General features: G+C 39.8%; 1 protein-coding gene across 6 annotated transcripts in view; it reads right to left on the reverse strand.

Moving 5' to 3' along the window:
* ERG (ETS transcription factor ERG) overlaps window positions 1-27650 on the reverse strand; it is a 215070-nt gene that overhangs the window by 18962 nt on the left and 168458 nt on the right. For 4 of the 6 annotated variants that reach the window (XM_034752850.1, XM_034752845.1, XM_034752858.1 and 1 more), the window contains 4 exons: window positions 13786-13937; window positions 7622-7825; window positions 6578-6658; window positions 3991-4062 (listed from right to left, as the gene is read on the reverse strand). In XM_034752850.1, the coding sequence (XP_034608741.1) occupies window positions 3991-4062; window positions 6578-6658; window positions 7622-7825; window positions 13786-13937 (509 nt within the window). Of the gene's footprint in view, window positions 1-3990; window positions 4063-6577; window positions 6659-7621; window positions 7826-13785; window positions 13938-16631; window positions 16737-27650 lie in introns of those variants that run through there. The other 2 variants (XM_034752882.1, XM_034752875.1) reach the window with 2 other exon arrangements.

The raw sequence follows: 27650 nt of genomic DNA on the forward strand, positions 1-27650 counted from the left end.
TTTAAAATACCACATACCTGAAATTCATTAAATAGTATAAATTTAGTATTGTGAGAAAACTCTTGAGTCAAGAGGCAAAACACATCCTCATATGGTTGTGTGACTACGCCCTCTTTTAAAGGAAAGATCCAGCTCTCAGGCCTACTTGAAACAGCATCAAAATTAAGACTTCATTCTTAGTTCAGGATCTGGGAGTTTATTTGAACAATGATTTGTATTTTGTTAAACATATTGCTATCATAGATAAGCAGGTCTGTTTTTACTCATGAGAAATGGGAACATTATGTCCTTATCTAGAACAGATCTTGTAATTCACTCTGGTTTGATGAGACATTTAGGTAATCCCATATTAGTCCTTCCTGAGCTACTACAGTGTATCACTTTTAACTTGGAAAAAATTCCTGGTATTCTATTACCAGGACAGCTGAAGAAATATGACTTTGTCATTCTAATTCTTCAGGAACCTCACTCACTTCCTATTCTCCATTATATTCATTTAACAATGGTGATTGTTTAATTTTGATTCACTCTCTGGAATTGCTTCCCAATGTTTGGTTGATGCATTTTTACTTTAGCATCCTCTATGCCTCTTTTTCTTTTTACTTGTAATCAATGACTGCCTCGAGGATAATCACATCTACTCCTGTTATTAGAAAAAGGACATTTAGTTATGGAATAGCTTCTCTATAGAAGTTAGGCTGTCCCCATTCTACTTAAGATTTGGACCTTGTCTGAAAACTAGAGTTATCAGGAATTTTCTGCTGAAGTGATTTTTCAACAGAAAATACAATTTCTGAAACATCAAGAGTTTCTGTTGGAAATTTCTGTTTTACTCAATTGTTTTGATTTTCTGTTGGGAAAAATCAAATGAAATCTTACATTTTAGGTCAGTTGGACCCAAACTGAAATATTTTGGTTAACTGAACTGACCCAAAACATTTCATTTTGAATCAGTTCAACATTATACTGCATCTCCCTTTGGTGTTGCATAGCCTCCTGGGAGCTGTAGTTCTCTGCTCTGGGCTGGGCTCCCTGGCTAGACTACATCTCCCATGAAGCAATGTGGTTTCCCTTCTGACCAAGCCCTGTGGGGTACCATGGGGGAGGAGAGAGCATGACGACAGTGGGCATAATACAATTTTATTGTATATTGTATAACTCTTGTATATGTTATTTCAGGGATCATATTAATGTATTTGATCATGTTTTAAACATACCTTTATCAACATTCTTGATTCACAGAATAAACAACAAATAATTAATAAAAATACAGACAGAAAGGAAATACATATATAAGAAATTACTTTCATTTTATGTAAGGAAATCATATTTGATTCTCCTGTGTTAAAAAAATAAAAAGATGAATGAACCATCCAGAGGAGTATTCACTAAGGATAGTATGCACTGGCAAAGTCCTGTGTTCCATCTAGCCTGCTATCCTGTTTCCAGCTATTCAGAGGAAGACTGAAGACTCCACACAGTAGACAGATGTGAGCTAATCTTCCTCCCAATGTAGTCTTCTCCTACCCCTATTAGTTAGAGATTAGTGAGAGCTCTGAAGCATCAGGTTTTATCTGATATAAATTTGTGTTTGCCATTACTACTCTAATTGAATATTCTTGTTAGCCATATAAATGTCCAATCTCTCTTTGAATCTTGCTAAGCTCTGTGCTTCAACAACATCCCATGACAACGAGGTCCAAAGTCTACTCATGTGTTGTATGACAAAGTATTTCCTTTTATCAGTTTTGAATTTGCTTCCTCTCAATTTCATTGAATGTCCTCTCATTCTTGTATTGAGACACATGGAAAATAGAAGTTCCCAATCCACCTTTTCTAAACCGCTCATTATTTTGTAATAGTTCTATCATGTACCTCTCATCAGGGCCAAAAAAAAAAAAAGCTGTGATCACAATCTGTGGCGGCAATTTGGCGGGAGGTCCTTCGCTCTGAGCGGGAGTGAGGGACTGTCCGCCGAATTGCCACCGAATAGCTGGACGTGCCGCCCCTCTCCAGAGTGGCCGCCCCAAGCACCTGCTTGCCAGGCTGGTGCCTGGAGCCGGCACTGCCTCTCATTGGTCATCTCCTATCTAGGGTAAAAAATCCCTGACTTACCAATTGCTCACCATAGGAGAGCTTTTCCAGGGTTTTAACCATTCTCATCACTTCTCTCTGAATGCCCTCTAATTCTGCAAATATAATTCTGGAGATGGGGTGACCAGTACTGAACAAAATATTCCAAATGAAGCGGAACTCTTGATTTATATAGTGTCACAATAATCTTTTCCATATCATTCTCCACCCTGTTCTTTATGCAGCTTAACATTTTGTTAGTTTTTTTGACAGCAGTTGTACACTGAGCAGAGGTCTCCATTGACAGTCCATAGTGATGCCCAGGTCCTTTTCCCTGAATTAATGAGGTTAATCTAAAACTCAGTATAGGAATAGTTCAAATTTTCCCCTCCAATGCGCATTATATTGCATTTATCAACATTCACTTTCATCAGCCATTGTATTGCCCATTCACTTAGCTTGGTTAATTCCCACTGAAGTTCCTCACAGTTCTCTCTGGATTTAACAAACCTAAATAATTTTGTGCCATTTGCAAATTTTGCTTCCTCACTTTTGTCACAGATTTTGTCACCATCCTTTTCCAGATCATTAAACATCAGTCATCCTAATTGAACTGTGCGGCACCTACCGTTAACCTCCTGTCACGATGAGAGTTGATCATTTGTTCCTATTTTTAGCATTCTGTCTTAGCCCGTTTTTGATCCATGACAATATTTTGCCACTCATCCCATTACTACTCAATTTCTTTAGTAACCTCTAGTGAGGGGCTTTGTTTAAGGTCTTTTGAAAGTCTAAATGAATTATGTCAACTGGTTCTTCTATATCTAATACTTTATTGATATCATTAAAGTGAGGCATGATTTTCCTTGCAGAAATTCTGCCAGTTGGACCCTATTATATTATGAACGTCTACATTTTTTTTTTGTTATTTAATTTTTAACTATCATTTCAACCAGTGCAAGATTTAGTGGTGATTAATTTCCTGGATTACTATCTAGAGCATTTTTAAAATATACATACACAATTTGCTATCCTGCTATCCTCTGATGTACTAGCTGTTTTAGTTAGAGATTGCATATCTTTACTAGCAGCTCAGTCACTTCAATTTTAAGTCCCTTCAGTATTCCTGGATATATACCACCTGGACCTGGTGACTTATTGCTTTTTAATCACTTTATTCTGTTGCCTCAATCCCTGCTAGTACCTGCTCTTTATTATTGGAAAAGCAAAGGTCCAGGCTAGGTATCTTCCCAACACCCTGAGTGGTGAAGAAATCCTGTCGCTTCTTAGTATTGTTCTTTACTTCCTTCATTGTTCCCTTTACCCCTGGTGATCTAGCAGACCCACATATTCTGTCATTGTTTTCCCACTTCTGATATACTTAAAGAATCTCTTGTTGTTTGTTTTTATGCTTTTATACCCTTGGTATCTAGTTATTTTGTCTCAAAAATACACAGTAAACAAAGAGAGAAGAAACAAATAATAATACTAATACCACACTCTTACATAGCACTTACTCCACGAGATCTCAAAGCCCTTCACAAAGGAGGTCAGTATCATTATCCTCATTTTACAGATGGGAAAACTGAGGCACAGACAGGTGAAGTGACTTGCCCAAGATCACTCAGCAGGCCAATGGAAAGTGCTAGGAACAGAACCGAGATCTCCTGAGTACCAGCCCACTGCTCTATCCACTAGGCCACACTGCCTCAAAAACAGATGACTATAGAAAAACAGACTCATTAAGCTGCTCTTCCCTCCCACTTCATCCCACACAGGGGACCATATATACCTATAGATATATATTACTCAACATTTATATACTGTGCTATTTTATAGGAGACATCTGAAGGAGAAAGAAAGAGGGGTAGTGAGAGTGAACAAGATCACATCACATAAAAAGATCATCATTCATACCTGGCCTGGTTGTAATTCTTTGTGTTGCTTCTGGATAAACTGAAGTATTTGGGAAAATAAAAGCTGCACCCCCTGCAGGAAAAAGTGGAGACAAAACACATAAGGACTGTTTTTTCCACAGTCAGTGCTGTCAGTGGTAAGTGTATTTCAGCCGGTCAATGTATTTGAATGAAGCATATGAATAAATGTTTTGTCACCCACGAGTGAGGTTTATAGGGCCTGATTCTAGTCTCATTTACATCAGTGTAAATCCATTCAAATTAGTGGAGATACCTCAGTGTAAACCAAGGTAAGTAAGAAGAGAATTAAGTCCATATTTTTTAAATTTAGAAAAACTGGCCTCAGATTTCAGCAGGTTTCATAGCTGTTGTGAAGTGCAATTTATGTTGCCTTATCTTTATTTAGTGTGTACATCTCCCTAACCTGTGGATATTTTCAGCAGATAACCTAGGGCCTGATCCAAAGCCCATGGAAGTCAGTAGGAGTCTTTTCATTTACTTCCATGGACTTTGGATCAGTCTCCCAGAGAATTAATTCTTGGTGTATAGTGAAACATTGTAAAAATAACCAGTTTGATGCAGGAAATGATGTCTGACTATTTCAGGAATTTAAATAGCTCTAACCATGTAACAGATTTATAGTTATCATGGTTGGAAATCTGAAAGAAATCTAAGGGGATTATGTGACTTTTAAAAGTTGAACACTAATCCCCTCAGGCTCCTTTGAAGTTCCCACCCCAGATTTTTATACAAACAGAACCAAACAGAACAAATATTATTATTTCTTTTTCTTACATACTGTACGATATTGCTGACATAAATGTCATCTATGTAGCTGTAGTGTATCAATAATCCCAGTGAAGTAAATGCAGATTATTTTGTTTTGGGCAGAGAAACTAATAAATCTCAACACCATTGCAATTACACAGAAAAAGGTAACAGGGACTCACTGAGAAACTACTGGATAACTGTGCAGGGAAATTCATTGCTAAATTAGGATTGTGACTGACAGAGATGGAAAAGACCCTCAAGTCCATCTACTTTTAAAATGAAATTTAAGGGCTGTTCCAAAGACCATTAAAGTGAATGGAGAGGCTCCGTTTGACTTGAATGGACTTTGGATCAAACCTAGCAGCCCTAGATAGAGGATATATTGGATATGAAACATTTGATCTTAGCAAAGAGCATTTAATGTTTGAGTAACTATGCTGTAATTTTGCAGGGAAACAGTGCTAATTATTATAGTGAAGGAGAAAAATTGCAGAATATTTCACATTCTTTTTGATATTAGCTTTTCCATTTCTTAAATAGTTGTTATTTCTGGTCACTGTAGGTAACTAATACCCTCAGGCATGATAACGTGATATTCAAAACTTGTATTTAAACAAATTATAATACATAGCATTCCATGTCACCCTCTGTTACGCAACTGCTAGAACAAAACAAAACTTCCACTGATTTCTTTTTATAAATATTTTGAGTGAAATCTTGTAACATCATATAATTTTGCAGAAGAAATATACTTTTAATGAGTGTTTCATATTCATTTCCTACTTCTCCAGGGTGGCTCATAGAAGGGTGAATAGTAACTTTTTAAAAAAAATTTAAATAAGATCTAACTTTGCTGAGACTTAGTGAGAAGCCCCATAGTATAGACAATGTATGTGATGGAGGGTTATGTGTGTATTTATAAAGCATTGTACAGAGAGAAGAATCAGCACTTAGTAGGATGTCAGCACAGAACAAGACTCAGGGAACCTGCATGAAAACCTGGGGACAGGAAGCAGTCCATAAAATACATTCTCTTCCCACCCCCCAACTTTAAAAAGGCCCAAGCATAGTAGTAGTAGGGGATAATGGCCTAGCATAATATAAAGGGATTTTTGCTTTAAAAAAATCCCACACATCTTTTACATTCTGTGAGGTTATAAAAATCCTTTTAATTTATCAGGTTTCATTTTATTGTTGATACAGTCTAAATTAAAAAAATTAAAACTGGAAATACTCCATCAGCAAAATACTGAGTATTGTCTTCTAAAATGGGGAAACATAAAATCCCTGCTTATCCAGTTCTTTTTGTGACAAAATAGTATTTAAATATGTGATACAGTATACTGCATGGGTCCATGATGTAGTACACTGTATGGGAGAAATAAACCAGACTTAGGCACCAATACTGCAAGCTGATCTGTGCAGGTGGGCTCCTGAGCCAGTACAGTGCTCCATTGACTTTAGTGGGGCTCCATGCAGGCAGAAGGATCCACCTATGTGGATCTGATAGGATAGGATCAGAGCCTTAGAGACTAAGTGCAGTTTGTTGCATGTGGGTGGACCCTTGCAGCTGCATGGGTACAAGAGTTTGTACACAGGGATCCAATTGCAGAATTTGGTCCTAAATGATCTCACCTCTGTTCAGTGTGTGTGTGGAAAACTCCCATAACTGCTAATATGAGTCTTACACAAATATCAGGGGAGAATACACTGCCTCCCTGGTGATTTACCATTTCCATTTTTTAGCATGCAACTCAAACAGGAATCCTGTGCTTTTAGAAGATGACCTATAGGAATGGGAGCGGTGCCAGCATTACCTGTGTTTCTAGCATGCATTAACCGTGGAGAGTTTTGTAAGGCCTTATCAACATCATCTGAAGTCAAATGTGGAAGAGGAGCTACAAAACAAAACAAAAAGCAACACCAAAATGAAAAAAAAATTGAGAATTATCTTCTAAAAACATTTTTCCTCTGATAGGATTGTTTTAAAGCAAGTCTAGTAACAATCAGTTTAGTTCTGCTATTTGTGGGGGAGGTGTGTGAGTTAAAGCTTAAACTAGGGTATTCATTTAAATAATATTATTAATACATAATATTTCAGTCTGATTGTCGATGTTTGTGTGTGTGTGTGTGTGTGTGTGTGTGTGTGTGTGTAAAAGACTGCACCACACTGGTGTTGCAATATTTGTTTGTTTTTAAAACCATATTTGCTAATTTTAATGTTTTAAATTATGCAAAGACTACAGCCTTCAAATCATTAATTCACTGTTCCCTTCTTCCCCCTTAGAATGTTAGCCATCAGCTACAAATCCTTTGCTTTCAGATTTAGGAGATTCTGTTCTCTTCTCCATGAATGTACATAACTCCTATTAATTTCAATGAGAGTTACATGCACCTATGCAGAGTAGAACAGACCACATATGTTCATAGAATCATGCCTGGAATTTTCTTTATAAATCAATGTTTTTACTCTCATTTAGGGTTCTCATACCTAAAATGGAAAGATGAGTATGTGACCAGAAAAAACATCATCACCAAAAGTCCCTTTGATTTTCTTCCTACAGTATTGTGGATGAATTGGCTGGGTTTCAAATTATTTTTTGCCTAATATGGACATTTGGAGATATTCTTAAGATAGTTTCTGAAAGTAGTCACAATGAGCCTGATCTAAGGCCCACTCCAGTCAATAGGAGTCTTTCCATCAACTTGAATAAGCTTTGGATCAGGCCCTACATAATATTCTCAGAAGCAGTAACATTTGAGGTAGGGAAATCTGAAATCCCAAATTGAAAAGGCACTACAACTGGAAATGCTGTTGATATATTTATTCTAACCATCATAAAGAAGGGAAATTGTCTTACTCTCTCTGAGGTAGTGTAGGTGTGAGAGGAGGATATCTGCATTATAGCTTGGGGTGAGTCTCTGGAAGTCATCTTTGGTCATTTTACACAGTTCTTTCCCATCAATGTTCTGGAACAACAAGATGTCAACGTCTGGAAGACCATATTCCTTGACGGCCCATTCCAACCACTGACGTACATGGTCGGTACTCCATAATGTAGGATCTGAATGGTTTCACAAAGCATAAAATTAGAATCATAGAAGATTAGGGTTGGAAGAGACCTCAGGAGATCATCTAGTCCAACCCTCTGCTCAAAGCAGCACCAACTCCAACTAAATCATCCCAGCCAGGGCTTTGTCAAGGATGGACATTCCACCACCTCCCTAGGTAACCCATTCCAGTGCTTCACCACCCTCCTAGTGAAATAGTGATTCCTAATATACAACCTAGACCTCCCCCATTGCAACTTGAGACCATTGCTTCTTGTTCTGTCATCTGCCACCACTGAGAACAGCCTAGCTCAATCTTCTTTGGAACCTCCCTTCAGGTAGTTGAAAGCTGCTATCAAATCCCCCCTCATTCTTCTCTTCTGCAGACTAAATAAGCCCAGTTCCCTCAGCCGCTCCTCATAAGTCATGTGCCCCAGCCCCCTAATCATTTTTCTTGCCCACCGCTGGACTCTCTCCAATTTGTCCACATCCTTTCTGTAGTGGGGGCCCCAAAACTGGACGAAATACTCCAGATATGGCTTCACCAGTGTCAAATAGAGGGTAATAATCACTTCCCTCGATCTGCTGGCAATGCTCCTACTAATGCAACCCAATATGCTGTTAGCCGTCTTGACAACAAGGGCACATTGTTGACTCATATTCAGCTTCTCGTCCACTGTAATCCCCAGGTCCTTTTCTGCAGAACTGATACTAAGCCAGTTGGTCCCTAGACTGTAGCAGTGCATGGGATTCTTCCGTCCTAAGTGCAGGACTCTACACTTATCCTTGTTGAACCTCTTCAGATTTTTTTTTTTTGCCCAATGCTCCAATTTGTCTAGGTCACTGTGGACCCTATCCCTATCCTCCAGCATTTCTACCTCTCCCCCCAGTTTAGTGTCATCCGTGAACTTGCTGAGGGTGCAATCTATCCCATCATCCAGATCATTAATGAAGATGTTGAAAAAAACCAGCCCCAGGACCGACCCCGGGGCACTCCGCCATTTTTTATACTAGGACCAATACTAAATTAACAAAGTACATTATTGTCATACTGAACGATGATAATCCATGATGCACTAATTCCAGTGTAGTTATACAAAAAATGAATTTGGCCTATTAGGGAGAAGAAGACCTGAGAAAAAATGGCTGTCCAAAGTACAGTGGTGAGCTGGGACTGCTGTTTATTATTTATTACATATTCATTTTACTGTTAACTTGTCCTCCCACATCTCTGATCCCCACCCATTATGTCTCATCATTATCCTACACTATTGTTCACATACTAATGTCAATCCCTGTCCATATGCAGAGTACCTCTGGGTACATGTTTGCATTCGCAGCACCTGTTGCAGGACAGAAGCCAGTAACTATCATTTTCAAAGGTTTCTGGTGAAGTTCATATTCTTTACTCAAGCAAAACACTCAGTGAAGTCAAGTCCAGTTTTTTCTAAGTGAAGACTGAGTAAGGATTTCAGGGTTTTGCCTGTTATTTAATAAGTTAGCATAGATTCAGGTAGATAGAGCATTCTTCATTTCCTAACCTTAAAAATACAAAGTGAAGAGGAGAAGAAAACATGCACTCGCTGGTTGCTCAACCTCTACTTTAATGATCTAGAGCCTGAGCTTTGTGCCAAAATGTATCAATTTTCAGCATCTATAATATATTGTGACATGCAGGATAAGAGTGCTCCTGAAATCATCAAATTTTTTCATGACAAAGATCTGAGTAATGTCTTCCCGAATATTTTCATTGCATTGAGACTGTATTTGAATGTACCCATTGCCAGCTGTGAAGCAGAGTAATTGTTTTCTAAGCTTTGTCTGAATAAAAAGTTGTCTTTGGTCAGCTATGGTAGAAACAAAGCTTAATGCTCTTGCAATCATGTCAGCTGAATGGGATTTACTACATTTACTGTCATTTGAGGAGTCAAAACTGAATTTGAATCATGTAAAGATGCCAGTTTAAACCTACAACATTTCATTTGACTCAAAGTTTTATATTTTTATGTTTATCCAGGCAGTATGTAACCTGTTCATTGTCTTCAATTTTCAGTTCAAGTTTATTCAATAAAATACATGACTTGTTCATTGCTATAAGCTGGTGGGTATGCTTTTGTTTTAATTAATACAGGGTTCACGAAAAGGGGGCTTCTGAAAAACATTACCCCTGGGCCTGCAATCTCATTAATCTGGCCCTATCCTAGGATGTTGTGATGTACTGCTGTATGCTGCTAACCAGATCCTGCCTTGCACTAGTTTTTGTTAATTATATCAGATACTGACAAAACTGGCTGTGGGGAAAAAATGAACTGGTCCAAATCTTTGCCCATTCCTCTCCTGGCCCTCCCCCCCCCCCCCTTTTTATTATTATTATTATTTTTTAAGAGCTGAGCAAAATTTGTGGACTAAAGTTTTTTCACTAAAAACAGCAAATTCATGTTGACTGAAACATTTTGCAAATTTGTGTTGAATTCACCAAACTGTTTCAGTTGAAAAAAACCCTCAAAAAATAAAATTCCCCAAAAAGTCAAAATATTGAAACACTTTGACTTTTTGATTTGAGAAACTTTTCATTTTGAATGTTACTTCAATTAGATCTACATAATTAAAAAAAAAAATAAAAAAATCAATATACAGAAAAAAACATGTTGCTTTGGGGTGAACAAAATATTTAGTATGAACCAGAATTAAATTCTTTCGACTTTTTTGATTCCCCAAAAATTTTCTAAACTTTTGGTTTGGGTTGACATGAAAGGATTTTTTCCTCCAATTTTTCAGTTCATCCACTGAACAAAAAATCAGTTATTCACACAGTTCTAATCCCTAACTCCAACTCTACCATCACTTTTCCCTCTGAATTCTCTCTTTCCACTACCATCCCACTGAGTCCTATGAATTTAGCCATTGACCTCTCTCCCCTTTATTTCTTTGTATAATAATAGTGTCTAGAGGCCTCTACCAATATTTGGCTCCATCAAGCCATGCACTCTACGTACAGATAGTAAGAGACACTCTTGCCTTGAAGATCTTATATTTTAAACAGACAAAAGATCATATAAGATACATCATTCCCAAAGATTGGGAACTGAGAAGAAAGAGATTATGTGACTTGCCTAAGGTCACACAGGAATCCCATGGCAGAGCTGGGAATTGAACTTTGACGTTCTGCATGTCTGTGCAGTGAATGTCTTAATCTCAAAACCTCCCTTCCTCTCCTAATCAGTTTTAACCCAATCTGCTCCCCAAAGCCATTCTCAAAGATCTACGGTGCTCATCAAAGTCTTTCAGACAACATGCAGCTACTCACTTCAACTTCCATGCATCCTGTTTAGTTATGCTACATCCATTTTAAGCCTTTGAAGGTCTGAGCCCTTAGCTCTTGGGAACTTTAGAGATCCCGCCAATATTTTGAAGCACACCAGAGAGAGAATGATCAGATTACTGGGAAGTGTGAGGCAGCTCACAGCCTAGTGGGCATAGATGCTAGTCTGAGGGACCTTGATGATCTTCATGGATAGGGGGTCTGGCTACTACGGGAGGAAAGGATGTATGGGTGATGTGGGGAGCTAGAACTAGAGTTCATTATGAGAGCATCAGTGGTTGCCCAGTCCTGACTCGGATAACACAAGAAGTCCACCAGTTAAATTCAGTAGGGTTACCATATTCAAACATTTAAAAAAGAGGACACTCCACGGGGCCCCAGTCCTGCCCCCGGCCCCACCCCAACCCCGCCCTTCCCCGCCCCCGGCCCCGCCCCAACCCCATCCCTTCTCCGCCCCCATTCCAACCCCTTCTCCAAAGTCCCTGCCCCAACTCTGCCCCCTCCTCTGAGCACCCCGCATTCCCCCTCCTCCCTCCCGCTCTGATCTTGGTTGGGGGTTGCTAAGTGCTTCCCTGCTCCCCACTCTCCTCGCAGCCCCTGCAGCCTCTATGCCCTTGCCTGCCCTGCTCCTCCTCACCCTGCAGCCTCTGCACCCCCTGCCTGCCCTGCAGCCTCTGTGCCCCCTGCTCCCCACTCATCCTGCAGCCTCTGCACCCCCTGCCTGCCCTGCCCCTGCAGCCTCTACACCCCCCCGCGCCGCCTGCCCTGCTCCCCCCGTTCACCCGGCAGAGGGAGAAATGCAGGCTCCACGTGGAATCAAACACTGCCGCTGCTCTGTGGGGGAGGAGGGAGCGGGGGAGGGGGAGGGACTCTGGCTGCTAGAGGCCCTAGTGGCTGCGAGCGGCTTTCAATCAGGCCAGGCGTCCAATCAGCCACGCCGCACTCCGCAGGAGGGGAAGGGGGAAATCCCGGACATTTGTACTTGATTAGAAATCTCCCCCCGGACGGCCATTTAACACTGAAAAAGCCGGACATGTCCGGGGAAACCCGGATGGATGGTAACCCTAAATTCAGTTTAAATTGAAGTGAACATCCAAACCTTCCAAGGTTCGCCAATCATTTTATTATATGTACAAATTTTTGAAAAGCTTTTTATTTTTGGTGATGAATCTGAATAGGAGTTCTGAACTCTGTCATTAACTTAACTGCAAGTTATAAATCCTGTGTTCTGATTTTCCTAAGCTTTGCCACATCATCATGTACATTGGACTTGTGGAAGAGAAATGAAAACACCTAGATGTCTGACAGACGAACTTCACCCAAGTATTTTTTGTATAGTTTACAAAATAACTGGGTGTAACTATGATCATCTTGCTCCCTAGTTCACATTTAGAGTCATCTCAAAATATATCTCACGGGAGATGCTAAAAGGAAAGACATCTGTATCACCTTTACAAGTCTATGGTAATTAAAAGATCGGAAAAGTCAAGAGCTAACACTGAGAGAAGTGTTCATTTTGCAAAGTTATATATGAATGCTATCATGTTCAGTGCTGCTTGTTTCCAATTTTGCAGAAGATTTTATCACTGAAAAAATCTCTTTGCTACAGTTCAGAAAAAGCCTTGTCTAAATACATGTGGAGGATTGTGCAATGTGTGTGTGTGTGTGTATATGCGTGTGTGTGTGTGTGTTGCTTGACAAATAACCGATGTAATTACAGCTTGCAAAATTAGCCACAGCTAGTACTCTTGCAGAGCTTAGCAACTGAATAACTGTAAAAACATTATGCAATGTGGCAGCAGCAGGAATGTTTCATACAAAGTCATTTTTGCAGATCAATAACTAATAGCAAATTATACTCTTCTGTCTACATGATGTAGATGTCCTGTGTATATATTTATATTGCAACATGATTGTCTGTTGTTCTGAGTTTGGGCATGTGCATGCTGATCATTCTGCAATATGAAGCATATTCCCAGCACCTGAGGTACCCAAAGAAGACAGGGCACAAAGTAGTGAATGCCCCCTTGTCCAATTACCTTCTGAATTCCATAATAAAGGTTGCTACCAGCTACTGAATGTATCAGCCACGCCATTGTCTTACAGGGAGTTGTCAGTTTGCTTATTTAAATTTATTACATTGCTCAAACACAGAGAATGATCTAGACAAATGGATTATTATACATTGCTTAATTTCACAAATTGGGCCTCTTTTTATTATGCTTAGGACCAGACTGTGTCTGTCACTTGCAGGGGGGTGAAATTGTGCAAGGAACATTTCTTCCTCTTGTGTACTCTGCACAAGAGTCAGTGACAGTTGTAGCCTCTATGGTTGGGGGAGAGCAAGGGGCTGCTAGGGAAAACACCGTGGGCAGGAGGCATCTGAAACCTCCAAAATGTGGGCAGCATTGGCTGATGAGGTGGCTTTATTTTTATATTTCTCAACTCATTCTTCGTAACAATTCTGGGAGTTTAGTAGTCTTTCTTCCTAATCTCTCTTATCAGATTGTCTTTGTCTTTTACATGTAGCATATCAAGTTTAATAAAAAAAATGGGTAATCTTTCAATCTTATCAGGTTAACAGATTTCCTAGTAATATCAGTAACAGATTTTGCTACTTAAAAAGGGTGGTTTTCTTTTAAAGCTTCTAACCTGCTGGAACAATCACTCTTCGTTCATTAGTTGTCATGTTTGGTGGTGGAACATGTTTCTCTTCCATATAGCTTCCATAGTTCATCCCGACATTGTCTGAGCCACTGACCATCTTCCCTCCTTTTGCCACGCTGCAGTCATCAGGGGAATTCCTAGAAAAACAATCAGAATTTGCCTACATTATTATACCACCGCCACTAATATTTTTGTTAGCATTCAAATTGCAGATGAGAGAGAGACTTTATTGTAAGGGCTGAGCAGTCATCTGGGAAGCTTGGCAACTAGTACCAAAAGACCCTGCTTCTGGTTCCTTAATTGATTTTGCTCTGAATATATGATTGACTTAAATGGAACTACACCAGTTTACACCAGCTGAGGATCTGGCCCTATATTTGCAAACGTACTATGGCCAGTAATTAATTTATTTTAAGAAGTGGGGCCTGAGGATTTAGACTTGACTGTCAGAGGCAGCAAGCCTGCTTCTCTCTCTAAATATGAGATATAGAGAACATGGCAAAATACACAGATATACTTAAAGCCAGAGTTATTACTTAGCTTTGGAGAACTTTCTACCTCCATTGTTGCCATTGTTTCAGTAAGTGTGTGCTCAGTTCCATTAGATGCATATTATGTAGTGCAGTGCAGACACTTCTATGTATGCCCATATAAAAGGGGCTTTTGCCAAAGCCATGATTCAAAATACCACATGCATGACTGGGAAAGACTTTCAGCTTCTGCCTAACAGTCTCCATGGTACTGTAGTCAAGTAGTGGACGTCTGCAGAGGATCTGCAACCAGACACCTTTTTACTTTTGGCTTTGCTTTCTGAATAGAGCCTTTAGAGTTTAACATTCCATAGGGGGTTCCTTAATGGCCTTTTAATGGCATCACAATTTTCTTCCTGCCAGACACAGGCATATTTGACCCTTAATTTAATGTCTTCAATGTGTTTCATCATATAGACAAATATTGCTTCAAAAAATCAAAAGAAAGAACATAACCACAGGGGAATATCTTTAAATGTAAAGAGGGTGGGGTTTTTTAAAGTTACAAAGTACTAATATCTTAAGCATTCATTTAATTCTGCTATTGCAATAATGCAGCTGTATTGTGGATGTGTGTAATAGGCAGCAGGTCATGTTGATTAGAGAGACATTCTGTCTACAAGAAAATTACTCTCTTAAAAGATTTTCTTTTCCTGGACATTTTAACCCCATAAATATAGTTACACCTAAGTCCCGGCTCCTCTCAAACCTGATCAGTTTACACTCCACAGAACCTGCAGTGTCTTCCATGTATTAAATCATGGAGGTCCATTTCAGGGTAGGGCAAAATGGTCCTGCGATATGGTCCAGGTGTTTTGCATGGTCACTTCAATCTGCCTGTGGACACTGTGTGCCCTCCCCAGTTCAGATTATTTATGCTCCTGATACAAGCAATGTGCGTGGGTGTCAATGCAGAAGACCACACATGACCAGATTCTGCACATTTTCACACTTGTACTTTGCACTTGTTTGGGGACAAAACTGGGAAGAGGACCCACAATTTGGCCCAGAGTCTATACACCATATGTAGAAGGATGAGTTAAATGGGATAGTTCCTAAAGATTACCTTAACTTGTATAACTATATGAAAGTATTCTTTTCAATTAAGGATTCATTTTAAAAATGCTGATATTTTTGCTGTTCAAATATCAATCAATATCTAAATAAAAGTCCAACTATGAGGTCCCAATTCAGCAAGTTAGTTAAGCACATGCCTAACTTTTAGCTCAGGGGTTCTTGAACTGGGGGTCATGACCTCTCAGGGGGTTGCAAGGTGGTTACATGGGGATTGCGAGCTGTCAGTTCTGTGGCGCTGATAGCCCAGAGCCCTCATTACATTAAATTAAATTACCTTTCCTCATTTTTAATGTAAAAGGGGGTGTGTCATACTCAGAGGTTTGATATGTGACAGTGTCACAATACAAAAATGTTGAAAACCACTGCGCTCATAAATAGTCCCATTGAAGGCAATGTTAGGCATGTGCTTAAGTTCCTTGCTGAACTGGGACCAATATTACCAAATTGTTTCAGCGGGTATGAAAAAAAGTTTTGTGCTGAACTCACTTAATGCTTGGTTGATTTATTGTTTTGCCATTTCTGTGTTGTGGCTATGATGTTACAATATACAGTCTAGAGCAGTGGTCCCCAACCTTTTTCGTCTGGCAGGCGCCAGATGAAGAGCCACGGAGGACCGTGGCACTGGACGAGCATCTGTCAAAATGCTGCCGACAAGCAGCAACGTCAATAGGCATCGCCGCCGATGAGCAGCGTCATCCGCTGCATTTTTGCGGCGACACCTCTGGATGACGCTGCTTGTCAGTGGCATTTCGGCGGATGCTCGTCCATGGCGCCCGCGAGCACTGCATTGGGGACCCCTGATCTAGAGCATACACTTCAGCAAGTGAGAAACTTCTTGAGATAAGGCTTTTGCTTTTGCCACTTTTGTTCTGTTCAGTTGGAATTCTTGTAGGCTGATCCTGGACAGGAAATTAGGCCATAAAAACACAGATTAGGCATTCAACACACTTCTTAAAGGGACTTTTGTGGCAGATATTTTACCCTATGTCTACATTTCAAAACCAAACTACTAATATAGGTTATCTATATGTACTTTATAATAATCTCATATGTGCATTTGACTAATACCTAGCAAATATATAGCATTTTTCATCATAAATTAGACAAAGAATGATTTACACACGAGGAGAGGAGGTGGAAAGAAGTTATGGCCCAAATTTTCAGTGTCCACAAGTTATTGGTGTCTCCGTTTTTATTTTATATTAAAATGCATTTGTGCAGTACCTGATATAACACTTGATTTTCCAAGGTGCTGAGTACCCACATATCCAGTTGAGATCAACTGCTATTGTGGGTTCTTCCATCTCTGAAAACACTGGTCTACAATTTTTGAGAAGTCGTCTGCTTTAGAGATAAAATGTGCTATTTATTATGTATTTTGATGTGCTGAATTCAAATATGACAATTAAAACAACTGATTGGCTACTGTTTCTAAGATATTTAAGTTTTTACATTTTATGTCTATGTATATTGTGTAGATAGTAGAGTTTTAATCATAAATTGTAAACCTAGGTCTTTTCATGTGTTTATGGTTGCTTTACATGATAATATTTCACCTGTCCTGTTTATGTAACACTTTAAAAATCAGCAAAAGGGTTATATCAATAACATTTATTATGAAACAAAAGGCAAAAAACTATTATGTACATAGTTTAGTCCTATTCAGTGTCTACTCGGCGCTTCTTGGCTTGTCTCTTGTATTCATTAAATGGAGCATCTCTCGTCACTGTCCAGCAATAGTCTGCAAGCATTGATGGGCTCCATTTGCCCTGATAGTGTTTCTCCATTGTTGCAATGTCCTGGTGAAATCGCTCGCCGTGCTCGTCGCTCACTGCTCCACAGTTCGGTGGAAAAAAATCTAGATGAGAGTGCAAAAAATGTATCTTTAGTGACATGTTGCAACCAAGGCTTTTGTATGCCTTGAGGAGGTTTTCCACCAACAACATGTAGTTGTCTGCCTTGTTGTTTCCGAGAAAATTTATTGCCACTAACTGGAAGGCTTTCCATGCCGTCTTTTCCTTGTCACGCAGTGCATGGTCAAATGCATCATCTCGAAGAAGTTCATGAATCTGAGGACCAACAAAGACACCTTCCTTTATCTTAGCTTCACTTAACCTTGGAAATTTTCCACGAAGGTACTTGAAAGCTGCTTGTGTTTTGTCAATGGCCTTGACAAAGTTCTTCATCAGACCCAGCCTGATGTATAAGGGTGGTAACAAAATCCTCCTTGATTCAACAAGTGGTGGATGCTGAACACTTTTCCTCCCAGGCTCCAATGACTGTTGGAGTGGCCAGTCTTTCCTGATGTAGTGGAAATCTCTTGCACGACTATCCCATTCGCAGAGAAAACAGCACTACTTTGTGTATCCAGTCTGCAGACCAAGCAAGAGAGCAACAACCTTCAAATCGCCACAAAACTGCCACTGATGTTGGTCATAGTTTATGCACCTCAAAAGTTGTTTCATGTTGTCATAGGTTTCCTTCATATGGACTGCATGACCAACTGGAATTGATGGCAAAACATTGCTATTATGCAGTAAAACAGCTTTAAGACTCGTCTTCGATGAATCAATGAACAGTCTCCACTCATCTGGATCATGAACGATGTTGAGGGCTGCCATCACACCATTGATGTTGTTGCAGGCTACAAGATCACCTTCCATGAAGAAGAATGGGACAAGATCCTTTTGATGGTCACAGAACATGGAAACCCTAACATCACCTGCCAGGAGATTCCACTGCTGTAGTCTGGAGCCCAACAGCTCTGCCTTACTCTTGGGTAGTTCCAAATCCCTGACAAGGTCATTCAGTTCACCTTGTGTTATGAGGTGTGGTTCAGAGGAGGAGGATGGGAGAAAATGTGGGTCCTGTGACATTGATGGTTCAGGACCAGAAGTTTCATCCTCTTCCTCGTCTGACTCAAGTGAGAATGATTCTGGTGCATCAATAACCGGCAGTCCTTCTCTGTGGGGTACTGGGCGTATAGCTGATGGAATGTTTGGATAATGCACAGTCCACCTTTTCTTCTTTGACACACCTTTCCCAACTGGAGGCACCATGCAGAAGTAACAATTGCTGGTATGATCTGTTGGCTCTCTCCAAATCATTGGCACTGCAAAAGGCATAGATTTCCTTTTCCTGTTCAACCACTGGCGAAGATTTGTGGCACAAGTGTTGCAGCATATGTGTGGGGCCCACCTCTTGTCCTGATCTCCAATTTTGCAGACAAAATAAAGGTGATAGGCTTTCTTAACCATAGTGGTCATACTGCGCTTTTGTGATGCAAAAGTCACTTCACCACAAACATAGCAGAAGTTATCTGCACTGTTCACACAAGTACGAGACATCTCTGCTCACTTTGGCTAAACAGAAATGTGTCCCTTTGCAAAATCAAACACTGACAAATAAAAGAGCACGACACTGTATGATTTTTAGAGCTCATATAGGGCAATTTGTTCAGCAGAGTGATGTAAGCTTTGTTATGATTGCATCATCCATGACTTCTAGGAATAACATGATGCAATTCATATCATGTATGACGCAATACCAGCTTCAGATTGCATCATTCATTGTTTTGCCTAAAAAGCAAGTACTGTCCAAACCCAGTCATAGATTTATTCATAGATCCAGTCAAAGATGTATTTTAGTCATTTCTGGTTTAAATTGAGATCCCTTCCCTTTATAACTCACTTATCCTCCGCCATTCCCAAGTCAAGGGTCATATATACTGACCCAATAGCATATCTTGAAAACTAGAGCCAATCAACAATTTTAAGCATCATTTTCGTTCTCAGTGACCCAGAATTAGTAAAGTTTGACTACATTTATTTCAGAAGCATTTTGGCTGTAGAGCAGTGAAATCAGGCCCCCACATAAATGTCTCAGATTGCAGCTTCCCATAATGAGGTAGACTTCAGAAAAGTTTGGCTAAAGTGACTTGCCCAAGGTTACATACTACCAGGAAAACCCCTGCAGTCCTCCTGACTTCCAGTCCCATTTTGTATCCATTGGAACATATTGTCTTCCAGAACCCAGAATGTGATTGCAATAGATCTTGGGTGAATTCTGTAGCTGTTTCTTATTTAATAGATAATCCTTCAGTAACAGTGCAATAATCTGAGCCTTAGATAGAGGACTTTGCTTTATTTGAACTTCCTATTTTCTGATAGATGCACATGTCATGCAGTAGAGTGCTAGGTTCCCACAGTACCAAGAATTAACCCAGCAATACCAATCTAATTTAATCAATGTCATGCAGATGAATTAAATAGGACAAAGGACCAATCTTGAGACACTTGCCTCTGTTTTTGGATTCCATGACCCCCAACCCCCAGGAGCGAGAACTGGCTGACCATTTGAATTTCCCCAAATCAGGGGAAAGAATCAAATTTATATTTACCACATATTATGTGTCTATGGCACACACAAAACATAAGCCAGCAGCATTCTGGGTACCAGAGTAGGAGATCAGAGACCTCAGCTCTAGTCCCACCACTGCTCTGATGGCATTAGGAGGTGCATTTGCTCCACACTGTAGACAAAAAAAGTCAAGTAACATTCAGGTGTCTAATTATGCTTAACTTTAGACAGCTCCCACTGCCCCCCGCACCTCTGGCGCTTTAACATTATGGGCAATATGCATAATATGTGTTAAATATAACTTGGATTCTTTCCCCTGATTTGGGGAAATTCAAATATATATTTTACATTTCCCTCTTGATTTCCTTATTATAGGTATATAGGTATCCCCCTTGATTTCTAAAACCATCTTGTTTTGATATATGTATTAGGTAGAGAGGCTCAAAACAAGATGGTTTTAGAAATCAAGGGGGATACTTACATACCTGTAATAAAGAAATCAAGAGGGAAATGTAAAATATCCTGCACAACATATTCTGTGTGAAAACTGCCTGGTGTGAGGCTGCTGCAACCACTATGCCAGACCACGGGCTTGAATAACAGCCATGTTAGTGGACGTAGGAGTTTCACAGCAGCTCCTCACCCTGGCCTCAGGTTGGGTGACAGTGGATTTTACCACCGCCCATACATAGTCAGAATACTTGGGCATTTTTTGAGAGAGTAAATTTCTCCCCCAGGCACACCTCAAAATATAAACTGAATTAATTACTTCAGCCTATTGTACTTTATTTCTACTACACAGAGGCAAACAGACAAAAAAAATTATTGCAGACATAGTTACATGTTGTGAGGAAGTTTCTTAGAAAATCTTTTTGTGGCTGAAATGTTGGCTTTTTATGTTTACCATTAACAAATAGAAATGGCACCTGTGTATAAATGAGATTGCACACTTAACTCCGTTTATAGTTAGAAACACAGGCCAAATTCTGCCCTTAGTCATCGGTGCAACCCTATGGAAGTCAATGGCATTACATGGATGTCAATGAGGGCAGTTTGGCCTGTTCATTGATTTTTTTGTATGATGAGATTATTTTCAATGGTTTTGTGACTACAGACTACTAGCCACATCCTCTGGTCTAATTTGCAAAATTACCTAATTTTCTTTTTCTATAAAAAGAACTTGGAATGCAAGGGATTTAAACGGATTGTTGTATTTGTAAAATATATCAGTTTTAGTCTGCACCATTTCCACAGGCAATCATGCATTAAAAAACTATTGTAAACACTAAACAATAAATGATGTGAAAGATCCAGTAGTAGCAAAAGGCTTTTGGCAGATTGACAGGACTGCTAGGGTGGTTCTCTGATCTGACTATAAACAGAGCAGATGGGGAAAAAAGACCACAACTTAAGTTAGCATATTTCATTAAAATCCAGAAGCAGATGGTCAAGACTTTGGTCCCTTACTCTATTGGATAAATGACCAAAGCCCCCATTCAGAAAAGCATTTAAACCCAGGCTTAACTTCCAGCAAGTACCAACAAAGCTAAAGGGACTACCCAAGTCCTTAAAGTTAAGCATATGCTTTATTGCTTTACTGAACCGGACCTAATTCAGCAAATGAAACTGACTTTCATAATATGAAGAGTAGAACTGAAAACATAAGCAGGGCAGCCACCAGAAAAAAATATTTTTACTACACAGAACAACAAGAGAGGGATTGTCTTTAAAAGTTTTTTTTAGGACATTTCATGAGTCTGCTTTATTTCTGAATCATCAGGGGACTGAGGGCAGTGGAAAAGTTGCCTTCGGAAAGTGTGCCCAAGTACAAAGGGTGCAGTTCTGCAGTGATTCATTCTGAACTGCAGGCTTGAACTGAAACTTGAGATGTTTTTCTTCACAGCTGCATGTTATTTTTACCCTTTGTAAATATACTTTGTTACACCTGGAATTTACAAAAGCCCCAAAAAGGCTACAATAGTTACTAACCAAGAACAGTTTAGCAGAGCTCTTAGTGTTTTGTCAGGTACTGAGCTAATTCAATTCTAAGAGCTGCTAAATGTTTGTTGAGCAAAATATTTCTCCTTTGGCTTTTGGAACTGAGAATATTCCCTTTATTTAGGAACATTTAAAATCAAGATGATTTTATAGGGGAGATTTAGAGCCCATTCCTGTGCTCATTGAAGCCAGTGGGAGTTTTGCCATTCATAGATTCCGATGGAAGCAGAATTGAGTTAATAAATAAATATATGAAATACAATTGGTTTTCTTCATTATTCAAGGAAATATTTATTTGTGACATAAAATACCTACGGTATATTGTGTGTAAATGCAAGAGATGACAGTAATGTAGTAATTTTGATTATAAACCCATCTCTTTGTAGCATTCTGATGATTTGAAAAAACTATCTTTACCAAAGGGGAAAAAATAAAACCAACTGTGTCATGGAAATATCTGTATAGTGCTTGGTTTGATTAATTTAATAACAGCCTGGATTATTCCCTCCCATGGCTGTTTGCATGGGAGGGGGTCTCATGAGAGTAGAATTCTGAGAATCTCCTTGCAGAGCTTCCCTTCAGAACATCCCACCGTGATGCAGGGAAGCAGGATGGGTTTCTCTCCCCTACATTCTATGGCATGAACCATGGTTCCATCCCAATGTTTACAGATCTCCAGGCTGCATTACTTGCTCTGCTCCGAACTCACCCTTCCCCCTCCAAAACCAGGCCCACCTAATTCCTGCTGCAGGCTCACATAGTCCACACTCCTTCTTTATGCTTTCCCAACACCTCAGAGAGCCTTCCACGTGCCTCCTTTCCCACAGAAGGCAGAAGCCTGCCATGCAAAGAAGTATCCCTCAGAAAGGCAGGGCCAATAAATGTCAATTATATTTGACCAAAATTACACCATTTGAAGATCAAACTATATTTAGTTTGTTCCAAGATATATTCAGTTTATTCCCCTCTCTCTGCACACACGTAAGTTCTATTGAGTAGAGGTGCTCAACATTTTTTCAGACAAAAGCATTTTCTTTGAAAAATGGCTTTTTTACAAAACAGTTTTTCCCTACCAGTGTTGACTTTGACACTTTCCAAAATTTTCCATTACATTTTTAATCAATATTTTTCATTGCCACAGTTACGTAAACTACATGGCCAGTTATGTGCCTAAATCACACACATGTGCATTACTGTGGAAACGTCCATGTCAGCTGCAAATTGCCTTAGCAGATGAATATGAAAAAGACTGCTGGGTACCAACATTGCCTGGGACACTAGGAGAATTCAGGGAACCAAAGCCATCCCCAAACTGCCAAAATCTTGCAGAAAGAGTGGAGAAACAGCTAGAAACTTTGCAGACCCCAGAGGCTGGCTTCATTCAGTGACGAGAAGCTGGATATGAGTCAGTAGTGTGCCCTTGTTGCCAAGAAGGCTAACGGCATTTTGGGCTGTATAGGGGCATTGCCAGCAGATCAAGGGATGTGATCATTCCCCTCTAGTCGACATTGGTGAGGCCTCATCTGGAGTACTGTGTCCAGTTTTGGGCCCCACACTACAAGAAGGATGTGGAAAAATTGGAAAGAGTCCAGCGGAGGGCAACAAAAATGATTAGGGGGCTGGAGCACATGATTTATGAGGAGAGGCTGAGGGAACTGGGATTATTTAGTCTGCAGAAGAGAAGAATGAGGGGGGATTTGATAGATGCTTTCAACTACCTGAAAGGGGGTTCCAAAGAGGATGGATCTAGACTGTTCTCAGTGGTACCAGATGACAGAACAAGGAGTAATGGTCTCAAGTTGCAGTGGGGGAGGTTTAGGTTGGATATTAGGAAAAACTTTTTCACTAGTAGGGTGTTGAAACACTGGAATGGGTTACCTAGGGAGGTGGTGGAATCTCCTCCCTTAGAGGTTTCTAAGGTCAGGCTTGACAAAGCCCTGGCTGGGATGATTTAGTTAGGAATTGGTCCTGCTTTGAGCAGAGGGTTGTACTAGATGACCTCCTGAGGTCCCTTCCAACCGTGATATTCTATGATTGGCATGAACTGCAATTCCTTTGCATGTGAACTGAGACTATGAAACCAGACTTCAGTAATGATATTAGAAGATCAAACTAGTTGACAGAGTTCAATTAATGCTATGTTCTTCCCCATGTAAAGCATCACTGAAGTTATGGCTAGTGCATAGGTATGCAAATACTGTGGTTCTTATTCAATTCTTACTCGAGCAAATTCCCACTGAAGTTTGCTGGGTATGTAGCTGCATTTGGCCCATTGAGAGAACACACTCCTATTTTTGCATAGCCTCTTTCTTACAAAAGCTTCATAACATTCTTTACACATGATTACAATATAACACAGACAAGAAAATACCAAAAAATGCATGAAGGTTATAATATGTTCTACCAAGCACTCTGTTCCCACTGAAGTTGATGGGGTTTATGCCACTGAATTTAATGAGAACAGGTTTGCACCTTGTATAAAAATGTCTTAAAATATTTTTCCTCCTCCATACCTTACTAAACTATTTTCCAGGACACATCCTTCATGGTAGTTCCACTGCTGGCACTTTTCAGTGCCCATGGAAAAGAACACCATTAGTGGACTCATTCACTATTTACCATTAGCTTAGTATTATTCCTCTAAGCCGACAACTCTTGGCTCTGCACACTCTGGCCAATGCTCACTCTTTGCAGGTGAGCATTTCATACCACTATGCTTGTACACTTTGACTCACTGTGTATTTGTTTTTTGCTAACCAGGATAAGTCTACCCATTTTTGGAGCGTATCTCAAATAAGAACATGGAACCAGGGTGGTGTTATAACTGGGTCAAATCAAAACCTTCTGTTATTTCATATAGCAAAAGGATAAAGCAAACTCCATGTACTAACACATACAACTCATTGACATTCTGCAGGCAAAACAAAAGATGCTAATTTACCAAGATGTATATGCAGCAGCCATACATTTTCAATCAAACAATAACTTTTTGCTAATTGAAACCATCTCCCCTCCCCCACCCCTGCCTTTTTCTGGCTATCTCACAATCCACAGCTGCTTCAAGCCTTAAGGCCATCACAGCAAATTAAGGCAGTCAGCATCTAGCTCACTAGAGGCCAGGCAAGCTATAAATATTACCAGCCCTGCTCTTTGTGTTCACAGTGCAGGGAAACAGCTGGTTTAAGTTTGACTGCACGTTGTCATTTCTCCATTAGTGCAAACACTTCAATATTTCTTATGTGTGAGGTTCGAGTGAAGAAAGGGAAAGGGGAGGGGGGCACTAACAGCCAAAGCTAAGAAATGATGTTCTGTATATACATAATTTACAATTAGATTACTGCCAGGGAGAATTCTGAAGTCTGATACAGTGGTAGTCAAGCCAAAGCCACAATAACTTCCCAGTTGGCCTATACCTTTCAGGACCCATTTTCTCTTGTTTTTCTTTTATTATTTTTATAGAAACTCTATTATAATGGTAATGGATTACATTTCTCAAATTGTATTTCATTTCAAGAGCTTACAAGCCTGTTGTGTTTGCGGTTTCATAAAATACTAGTGTGTTGGAAGTCGGGGCCCTTCCCAAACCACATATTCCTTCTTTTGTGGGCAGGGATCTTATAGAAAGCTAGCAAGCTAGCAAAGTACAGAATGCCATGCATACATAGAAATGACATCTTGTATGGAAACCACAATCCCCAGTGTCTGTGGAATGTCTGCTGATTTGAGTGATTAGCATATATGTGCTGTGAAATTGATGTGCACAAACATGTTAAGTTAAAAAAGATTAACCCATTTTCTTTATCTTAGTAAATTTAAATTCATAACTCGGTTAAACACCAAAAGCCATGGACTTAACACAGACACTGGTTTTATGGCTCATTACAACAACTTGTAACACACCACACTGCCTCCTACCCTTAACTGACCACTTCAAATCCTTTATACATAACAATCTAATCCTAAATTGCCCACCTTATTTCAAGTGATTGCTTCCAGCATGTGTTGCCCCTTCTGCTTAACAATCTCTCTCAATTCGTATTTACCTCAGACACTCTGCTTCCTTCCCTTCACCTGAAGACGAGGCCTGTGTAGCTTGAAAGCTTGTAACGTCCACCAACAGAAGTTGGTCCAATAAAAGTTATCAACTCACCCAGGGGGAGGGATAGCTCAGTGGTTTGAGCATTGGCCTGCTAAATCCAGGGCTCTGAATTCAATCATTGAGGGGGCCATTTAGGGATCTGGGGCAAAAATCTGTCTGGGGATTGGTCCTGCTTTGTGCAGGGGGTTGGACTAGATGACCTCCAGAGGTCCCTTTCTACCCTGTCTGTCTCATATCCTTTGACCAACACTGCAAACATAAAATTCTCTCTTTTGTCTTTAAAGTCTTTAAAGTACTATTATCTATTTCTCATTAAACACAGCAGATACTACTTATATTTTATGGATTAAACTGTAAATGTTCAACACCACACTGTATTGGTATGAGTCAGCAAAGTTTTACACACTTTAATGTCCTACAGTTCTCTATTGGCGAAACTGACCCCTGTGCTGAGGGCTACCACAAGGCCTACACATCACTTAAGATTTCAAAATAGGGCGTAAGTGGGATTTAAATTCTGCATAGGCCTTGTGCTGCACCTCTGCCCATGGGTGCATACGACCTTATAGGAATGATCATGAAGGGGTTTACAGAGTTTTAGTTCAAAATTTTCAGGAGACTGAGGTTAAAGTCATAAATCTAAATGTAGCCCCCATTTTTGAAAATTTCGGCCTAAATTTTCAAAAGTGAAAAATGCAGTCATATTTAGCTATTCTTCTAAATTTTTATGATTTCAATAACAATTGTCAATCTGAGATACATCTGTTTCAGTTTAAAGTAAACCAGTCCTATTGGATTGGAGAGTCAAGTGATTTCTTCACAGTTCCCACCTGCCAGACCAGAACCACATCAACCCTGCTAAGAAGACAGTGTGGTAACATAATTAGCTTCTGAGCTGCATCAACCAGCCAAAACCACACCAAAAACCCTACTCTAAAGTTGAGCTGGATAGACCATTTTCCCCCTTCCTTGGCAGTATGTTTGTGCCAAAACCACAGCCAAATCAGGAACAATGCTAAACTGGTGCTTTTCAGAGCAATGAACTGCTTCATAAAGCAGACAAACACAAAGTTCAGTGTGAAGAAGATACTGAAGTTTCAGTTTTCTCTGTCTGGCCCACAGCCACCAACACCAACCACCCAGTCAGTGGGAATAAAGGTATCTGAGTAGGGATATCCAAGAGCAAATCCCTTTCTCAGGATTGCAACTCCCTTATGGAGCCTGCTCAAATAAAGAATATTAGATAAGTCATCCCATTAGATAATTCTCTCTGTTTTGTTGTGAAGTGAAATAGGACCTGATCAGCCTGTTGAAGTCAGTGGAAAGACTCCCATTGATTTCAATGGGCTTTGGATTAGGTTCATAGTTTAGTCTGTGCCAAGGTTTTAACCAGAATCCTAGTACTGAGTGTCAGCAATAAACTACCAATGATGGAAAGGACGGTGTCAAACACCAGCTGAATGGCTGCACTTCAGTTATGGAAAAAATATGCCCCTGAAAAATGAATGGTATTAAAATGATTTCTGCCAGGTGGACTTTCTGTTGTAAATATTTAAGATAGATAAAAAATATCTAAATAATAAAATTAGATCTACCTCCCAGTCAACTTAATCCCAGTTATTCTCTTTCTATCCTTTTTGTATGTAAAGTATCAAACACACAGCTATTATTTAGAAGATCTTAAAACAAGGTTTTATGGATGATAAGAATGTGAGGCAAAATTAGGGACTCAGATTAGGAAAAGTCTTCCATTGTACAGTATGTGTTCAGACTTGCCAGGATGTTTG

The sequence above is a fragment of the Trachemys scripta genome, chromosome 1, assembly GCF_013100865.1.
Source record: "Trachemys scripta elegans isolate TJP31775 chromosome 1, CAS_Tse_1.0, whole genome shotgun sequence".
Taxonomy (NCBI): domain Eukaryota; kingdom Metazoa; phylum Chordata; order Testudines; family Emydidae; genus Trachemys; species Trachemys scripta.